Below are 9045 nucleotides of genomic sequence, written 5' to 3' on the forward strand. Positions count from 1 at the left end.
ATTTACCTCTCCAGTATCAGACTCTTCATTAAACTTCAATACACTGTCTAACATCAGTGATTGAGAAGCTCCAGTATCCCTAAGGATTTTTATTGGCACCAGAGTAGATCCTTCTTTCAAGGATACAAACCCTTCAGTTATAAAATGATCATATCCCTTTTTAACATGGTCAGACTCTAACAAAACCTCATTTGTGTTTACCAAACCTTGTAATTTTTCAGGTGCTTCAGTATGTTGCACACAAGCATCTGGAACTGCTTCCTTCTCTTTCTTTTTCAATCTGAAACAGTTAGTTATTACATGGCCAGGTTTCTTACAATAGTTACAAATAAGACCAAACTGTCTGTCCTTTACAGGTTTTTCTTACTCCTTACCTTTCTCATTAACTTCTGACTTAATTTCTGATTTACCTTGAGTCTCCATGTTATTTTTCCTCTTAAAAATTCTGCCCTGAGGAAATTAATTCTTATGGATTAAAACATACTCATCAGGTAATCTAGCACAGTCTTGCAATTTATCAGTATCCCTCTCATTTAAGTAGGTCCTTACTTCAACAGGAATGCTTCTTTTAAATTCCTCCATTAAAATCAGCTCTTTCAATGTACCATAGTCCTCATTTACATTTTTAGAAGAAACCCATCTCTCAAAACACATAGCTTTATCATAGGCAAATTCCACGTAAGTCTTTTCCACAGACTTCTTCAAACTTCTGAATCTTTCTCTATACGCTTCTGGGACTAATTCGTATGACTTTAAAATATGCATTTTCACAATATCATAATGTAATGCTTGCGCAGCAGTTAAATCTGTGTAAACTTGTTGTGCTTTGACTTTAATTACACTCTGTATCAACACTGACCATTTATCTTTCGGCCACTCTGACATCCAAGCAATAGTTTCAAAATGTTGGAAATATCTTTCCACTTCTTTTTCTCTAAATGGAGGAACAAATTAATTTCTTGACTAGCAACAAACGGTTTTCTAGAACTAGTAGACTGATTCCCAGACCTTAATTCCGTCATGGCATATTCAAATTCCCTTTTTTTCTGATCAGCTTCTAACCTACAACACTCCAATTCAGCTTTACTTTGTTCCAACTTCATCTGTTCGATTTGCAACTGCATCTCCAGATTACTTATTGGAAACGACTCTAAAGTCGATTCATCAAAAACACCCGAATCCACATAGTGTGACGCGATTTTTCTCTGTATTACAGCCTTTGATGTAGTCTTCAAAATACCTTTAAGTTGCATTCTACTAGCTATCTCAGACACCTCAGTTTTTTTCACCTTCACTAACAATTCCGAGCCTGGCGAAACCAGAAACTCATCAATATTCATTGTTGCCGAATACCACTCACAAGCCAATCAAACAAAAGAATCGAGCATTCCCCGTCTCCAAAACACCAACTCAAAATTTAACAGGCATATAAACTCAAATAATCCAATCCGGATGCAGCCTCCGTATTATGTTACGGATTCAGGCAACAATGAATATATGAGTTAGGCAGGGGTTTTTATAACAAATAGCACGTTTATTAAACACTGAAAACAAACCCCCCCAAAAGTAAAGAAAACACTAACGTAACTGGAAATCAGCTGCTGTGCGGCAGCTTAAACTGTTCTTAAAAGCAATGAAGCTTAGACAGTTCTTAAAGCGATGTTGCAAAAACAGTTCTTCAAAGTAGTATTGCCAAAAGTTCAGAATGCTCACAGTCCGTTTAAGGGAGAAACTTTTAAGACGATTTGAATTCTCTTTCACGTCGTGTTGTTTCGGTTCCCAAGATCGAACTTTTTCCCACGGAGAATTTACAAAACGAAATGAAACGGCTTAAAGGCACTGACCTTTCCTTTACAGAACTATTGCCAATCCTTTCTGCTATTTCGCAGGGATTAACATGAGAACAGTCAACGAATTCCTTTCAAATAAGGATCAAACAAGGTCGAACCTGTTTCAACGTCGAAATCGATTCTCCTCGATCTTTAACTCCCGAACTCCAATCTTCACTCTCCACTGATTCTCAACTAGCAGTAATATAAAGAAACTGCTGGCAATGACCTTTTAAACTTTAGGCATTAGATAAAACTTCATCTTTCAACTAAACTGCGTCATAACATTAAATCACGCAGCGGCATGAAGTCAACATGGCAAATCCAGCCACGAACTGGCCCCTCCTCACAGGGAGGGGTCCTCCTTTTATACCCTGTAAAAAAAAACCTGTCACATGACCTCTACTGGCGGGAAAAAGGACGTCACTCCACCATCACAAGACCATTACCTCAAGTCCAGTATAGCTTCAACCCCCTTCACGGGACAAGGGTACCACTGTCACGTGTCACGGGTACGTAACAGAATGAAAAGAGAAAACAAAATACCCCAGCAGTCCATGTTCCGGGAATTATTTACAACATATTGTTATATCTAGATTTTCTAATTTCAGGTAGTCCATACCTCTTGTGGTAATGTTTTATGCGGTTTGTGATTCACAGTTGTTCTCCCATATAGGTTCTATTTCCCAAACCCTCTCCAGCCCCTCTTCCCTCCTTTACGTCACCCGCCCTCCTATTTCCACCCACCTACAAACAACATAGTTCACGAGATTCCATCCTCCAGCTGCCCTCCACTTATCTACATTAATGGGCCGTTTTCACGTCATTCCGTATTGCACTCGCGCACTTTAAGTCCATGTGTCTTGGCTTGTCACTATACAAACCCTGTGCCTAAGTATACAGCTCTCCCTCACTCACCTGGTTCTTTCTGCCCATTATCCTACGTGGTCTACCTGTCTCACCTCACAATCCCATCCTCTTTATACGGTTTCGCTGATCCCTCTACCCTTAATCCAGTTACAGCGTCTGGACCCTAATTGTCGACAATTCCTTTGCTCTATTGATGCATCCTGAAATTCTGAGTTTTGCAACATTTTGAATTTCCATCAAATTCCAGCATCAATAATTCATTTTTTTTTCTCTAATGCCCTGCAGCACCAGACTGGTTTTGAGCTTAATCTTCAGACGTAGCTGACAGAATTGTATTGGATTTTTAATTGGAAGCTTTGGCCTCCCTATAGCTCATGCGTTTGATCAAGAATTCGATGGCAATGTTCTCATCGCTGCTATTGAAAGCAAACAACATCTACTCCACAGATCAGCTACTCGAGTATTTATACATACTGCCGTTATGTTTCTGCTTTTTTATGCTTTATGCTTACGTCTCCTTACTGTGGTGTGACTGGTAAATCTAGGCTTCTTCACTGACAGAAAAACTCGCGTTAAAACAGATTCAGAAATGGATCTTCAGATGCTTATCCGATCAGTAGTTAAAACAAAGATTTAAGGCTAGAAAAAAGATTTTGGAGCTACCCAGAGTGAAGCGTGGATCTGTGGTCCCTGAGAACATTGATAAGATTGCATTCACTGTGTAATCCAGAAAGCGTTGATTGTATTAGACATCGGCTGTGTGCAGAGGCCCGAAGAATCAACGGGGACTATACATATGCATATAGATTTAATGCCTGGACAGAAAATTGAATTTTATAGAAAGGTGTGTGTTTGGTGTCATGGAATCACTAGGTCTGTGAACACAAAGACTACTGACCTACTGATGTTGCAGGTATATAGGCAAAAACAGCAGTTAATAACGGCGTTGGCAAATATGTTACAGTTTCACACAGAGAACGAGCCTCAGGAGCAGGCAGTGGCTGTTGCTGTAGAGGGAATAGCCTGCACCTACAACCTATGTTGCTGTCGCGAGCCGCTTTAACAGGAAAACCTTGAATGCATGAAGTAGGAAAGAGTCACGTGGGTAGAACAAGATTCAAGTCCTGAGATGAGAATCATGGAAGCCACTCACTCTTAAAAAACATAGAATATAACCGAGATTCTATTACCCCATATTGGGGCTCATTTTTTAGCAGCGGCCATTCGGAGATCCGAAACGTGAGAAGACTTAGCTCACTCAGCTTCGCTGGTTGAGCACAATAATGCATCGACTGGCGACAGCTTGCTGTTTTTGAGCAGTGGCCATTCAGATCAGAACTGATTGGCGAGAACAAAATAAAATAAGGCGGGGAAAGCGGACCGACCAATGTTACGGCGGCCAGTGTTAGAGTGGGGATTTTAAGACTTTCGCTCTTTGAGACTTCAACGAGCAGAGGACTTCAGTCAGAAAAAGTGAATATATGTTTGTAGAATTTTCTTACATGTTTGTTTATTGTTTTTCTTTCATTATATTTGTTCTGTTAGAACAGTGGGGATAGCAGGAGCGCTAGCTGAATGCTCTGTGTGGGAAATGGGAAAGCAGGGAGACCTCCGTACGAGAAATGCACCCGGCTACAGCTTCGGTCACCCCCTGTTCAGGATATGGAGCTGGTAATGGAGAAGTCCGGAGCATTTGGGAAGCTGAGGTGAGGGGTAATAGTTAGGACATATGGAGCGGTAGGTACCACCACGGTGAAGGACACAGGAAATGAAGTAACAGGCAGGAAGAAGAAAGGGTTTAAATAGCCAGTGCAGAGTACAACCCTGGGACCATCTCCCTGAACAACACTTCAGAGAGTGTTGAGGAGGATAGCAGAGTAGAGGAAAGTCACAGCTGTCAGGTGTCTGGAACTGAGAGGCAGGGGGGAGGGAGATGCGGCGACCTGTTGGTGATAAGGGATTCGTTAGTTAGGGGAACACAAAGGTTCTGTTTACGAGAACGAGATTCCCGATGGCATGTTACCTCCCTAGTGCCAGCATCCCAGATATCTCGAATGTAGTCCTCAGCACCTCACGATGTTTGCATCCAGAGTTGGTGATTCGGGTAGGTACCAGTGGCATAGGTAGGAGGAGTGAAGAGGTCATAGCAAAGTGAGTGCAGTATATTTGGTGCTATGTTATAGTGCAGGACCCCCAGACTGCCCTTTGGAATGCCATAGCCTTACCTGAGATAACAATGAGCCGAGCACCTGCGAGACACTTTATTATCCGGGTGGCTCTGTTGTTTCCACAGAACCTTATCTTTATTTCTCTAATTATTCCTCTATTCCTATCACTACTGCAGTCCTTTTCATCTTCCTTCTCTTCAGAACCACAGTGCCAGACTCAGCGCCATAGATCGGGTCACTGAGGCTTCTCCTGATAGGCATTCCCCCTCAAGAATATCCAAATGGTGCACTAATTATTGAGAGGAACTGCCACAGGTGAACGATACACTTACTGCCCAATTCCGTTTCTTCTTCTGGCAATCACCCAGTTACCTGCCTCCTGAAACCGAGAGGTGATTACAGCCCTATAGCTCATGCCTATAACTTACTCATTCACCAGTATGAGCAGAACATCATAGAGCTGCAGCTCCAGTGCCTTAACGTTCTGTGAGAAGTTCGAGATTAAAGAACCTGGAGCAGAGTCTTTATCTGGGGTATGAATCTCCGGAAATTCCTGCATCTCAAACACAACAGAAAACATAGATCCTGTCACCATTCTCCCTGCACTGACTGTGGCATGGCAGACGAAAAATCATAAATAAAGTAGACACTTTATGTGTCTACATTAGTAGACACTAATGCTTACTTCACTCAAACCTGATGAACCCAAGTCACTCTAACACTGGTCCACGCACGCAATTCTTGCTCCGCCTGCCACTGCCTTACCGTTATTCTCTTTTTTTAATGAATTCTCTTCAGCGATTGGACGCAGTGCTACTGCCGCGAAGATTGCCGTTTTTAAACTTTAACCGCAGATTAGACATTGGCTTTGTGGGAGAGGCCAGAAAATGGTAACAGATGGTTGCTTCCTTGACTGGATGCCTGTGATTCGTAGTGCGCTGCAGCCTCCGGTGCTGGGTCCGTGGCTTCTTGTCATCTACTTTAACGCTCTCGATAATAATATGGTTAAATGGCTCAGTACGTTTGCGGATGACAGCAAGATGGGGGCGTAGTGGACAACGAGGACGTCCCATCAAAGCTTCCAGCGGGATCTGAACCTGCTGAAAAATGGGCTGAAAAATGCCACATCGAACTCATTGCAGACAAGTGCGAGGGGCTGTACTTGGTTAAGACAAGCCAGGGTAGGACCTCCACAGTGAACACTCGTGCACTGAGGTGTGCTGTAGAGCAAGGAGATATGGGAATACAGGTATATAATTTATTGATACTAGCATTACCAGCAGATATATTCGGAAAGAAAGCTTTTGTCACCTTGGTCTTCAAAAATGAAAATATTGCATTCAAGCCGATGGAATGTTAGGTTGAAGTTGTATAAAACGTTGGTGAGGTCTAATTTGGAGTACTGAATGCAATCTTGCTTACCTACATATAGAAAATTTGTCGCTAAGTTTGAATGAGTACAGATCAAATTTACAAGGATGGTTCCAAGACTGGAGCACCTTAGTTAGAGGAAAGTTGAATAGGTTAGGATTATATTCGATGAAAGGTAAATGACGGAGGGGAAATTTCATAAAGACGTGCTGAAGTATAAGAGTAAGGTAAATGCCAGCAGGGTTTTTCTAATCATGTTGGGTGGTACTTACAACTAGTGGTCATTGGTTAAGGATGAAAGGTGAAATGTTGAGCGAAAAATGAGGAAATGTCTTCACTCAGAGCGTCCTGAGCATGTGGCAAGTGCTGCCAGCGCAGTGCTGCATGTGAGCTCGGCTTAAACATTTAAAGGAAGTTTGAATAGGCACCTGTATGGTAGGGGTATATAGGGCTATAGTCCCCGGTACAGTTGGATAGTTCTACACGGACTAGATCGGCGAAGGACCTGTTTCTGTGCTGTACTCTGTGACTATATTACAAGTGTGCTGGTTTCCGCAGCTAGATATTGGTTGTTGAGATGGGTTGCCCGACCCAGTCTTCGGCTCAGAAATTGAAGATCGTTGGCAGAATAGCAGCCAGTGGTAATACGCAGTCAAGAGTGGAGGCTGATAAGTCAATCATCAAGTCACTTAGTCAAGGCATATGCTGCTTTAATGCAAAAGGGAGATTCAGTCCTGAAGACGGATGGAATAGTTTGGAGGGGTTTGATGTTCAGATATTTACTGAAATGTAAATTAGAAAATGATAATGTTCGAATAAACTGATGTGAATTTATGCACAGGTCATGAAAGCCAAATGCATGTCCACCAAGTTAATAAAAAAGGAAGAGGTATGCTTGTTTCTATTCTGAGGGTATTTGAATGCAGCAGTAAGTAGTTGTTCCATTAGCTGGAGTATTGTGAACAGTTTTGTTCTATTAAAATATGAATACACTTACCACAGAATGAGAAAATGAAGGGTTCAAAACAACTGGTGCAGAGTAGCGGATTTGCTGAAAGAGGCGACTGTGACGTTATCCTCAAATTTAGAAGAATGAAAGATCTTGATGAAAACTGGTGAAGTTGCATGCAATAGACAGAGAGAAAGCACTCTAAAACATATCTATTCAATGAATATTATACAGCCCCCACACATCAATTTATAAGTAATGATTTATAATATTTACTAAATGGCGGGCGGCAATTTCGATTCTGTGCAATTACCAAGTAAGAGCTCTGTGCCCAATGTCATGATTGGAGCAGTCATCGCCATCTCCACTTGGAAGGGACAAATGTCAGCTGCCAGGCCAAGCCTTTCTACGTGAAAGTAACAAACGCATCAGATCACAGAAGGGAGAAGCAACGGAAAGTCTATCAGACCGAGTGGATATTTCTGTTGTAGTGATGATAATAAGTGCTACAGACATAGCATTGCATGGGCATAAATTCCGTACACCATTTCACCATTCAGTGGCCTCTGCTGAGAATATGCCCAGTACCATCTGCAGATTCTGTGAAAACAAAACAGACCCTGTCTGCATATGCTGGTCTTACAGCTGCACCATAGAATGGAGCCATGAATTATGGAACTAAAGCAGAGATTGAATTCGGCGTCCTATTAATAATACTGTTTTTCTTGTTCTTTTATTTAGAAATTGGATGGAAGGGGAACCAAATGATGAAAAGAACGCCGAGGGACTGTGCGGAGATACTTGTCGGTGGAAAATGGAATGATTTGCCATGTGATAACAGCCAGCATTGGATCTGTGAGAGATCTGCATTGATTGCCTCTTAAGTATAGCAATTGGCACCAAGAGAGCAATGACCCAGTTTGTCAATATTGAATATGATATACAGATGTTATGTCGTATAAGTACACATTTTACTCTATCCGAATAGTGCTAATGTTTAAAAAGTATTCCAGTCACTTATTCGTGTCCTTTACTGTAGAATCTTAATTTCGAAATCCATGTTGTCACTTTTTTTTTACTCCAGCTGTAATGAATTTAGATCATGACTTTAATCAAAGAATAAAAATTATTCATCGCCTTTCAAAAACCAATTGGAAACTGTCTCCAGGGTTTAAATTATCTAGTAACTGGAGGTGCTCCAGCTTCCTCAGTGAACCCTTTCAGCTTGAAAATGTGCTTTACAGAAAAAGTGGCTGCGTTTTACACGGGGAGGAGATACGCATCCCTGATTAATTGAGAGGGAAACAGACAAATATGCATAATGAAAGAATACTAACGGAACGCATTTGGGACAAGCCACAAGGCAGAGATTTTTTTTTTATTATCAGTGACATACGACGTGATTATTTCCATTTTGAGCCAGAAGTCAGTACAAGAGATAAAAGTCTGTAAGTTACGCAATTAAATTCTGCAATAAAAGTATGAGGAAATGTTCAGGTGCAACGATTCAAATGTTCAAAGGTTCATTTATTATCCAAACTTGTACAAACATTTGTAAATATGTACAACTCTGAAATTTGTCAGGTTTTCGTATCTGCTCAGATGTCTGATGGTAGAGGGTAAGAACCTGTTACTACATCGCTAAGTATACGTGTTCAGCTCCTGTAATCCTCTGGATGATAGTAACGAGAAGATGACATATAAACATAACATATACCCATATAACAAATACCAAGCACGGAAGCAGGCCATCTCGTTCCTTCTAGTCTGGTGCCGAACTCTTGCTTTCACCTTGTCCCACCTACCTGCCCTATAACCCTCCATTCCTTTCTTGTCCATATACCTATCCATTTTTTTA

The 9045-nt window shown here is 41.4% G+C and overlaps 1 protein-coding gene across 4 annotated transcripts in view; it reads left to right on the forward strand.

Annotated features, from left to right (window-relative positions):
* LOC140740410 (hepatic lectin-like) overlaps window positions 1–8681 on the forward strand; it is a 67256-nt gene extending 58575 nt beyond the window's left edge. For all 4 annotated transcript variants that reach the window (XM_073069548.1, XM_073069547.1, XM_073069550.1 and 1 more), the window contains one exon: window positions 7929–8681. Coding sequence is in view for 3 of the 4 variants with exons in the window: in XM_073069547.1 (XP_072925648.1) it covers window positions 7929–8010 (82 nt within the window). In the remaining variant the exon portion in view is untranslated. The remainder of the gene's footprint in view (window positions 1–7928) is intronic.
* Window positions 8682–9045: the final 364 nt, after the last annotated feature.

Source organism: Hemitrygon akajei, chromosome 16, assembly GCF_048418815.1.
Source record: "Hemitrygon akajei chromosome 16, sHemAka1.3, whole genome shotgun sequence".
Classification (NCBI taxonomy): domain Eukaryota; kingdom Metazoa; phylum Chordata; class Chondrichthyes; order Myliobatiformes; family Dasyatidae; genus Hemitrygon; species Hemitrygon akajei.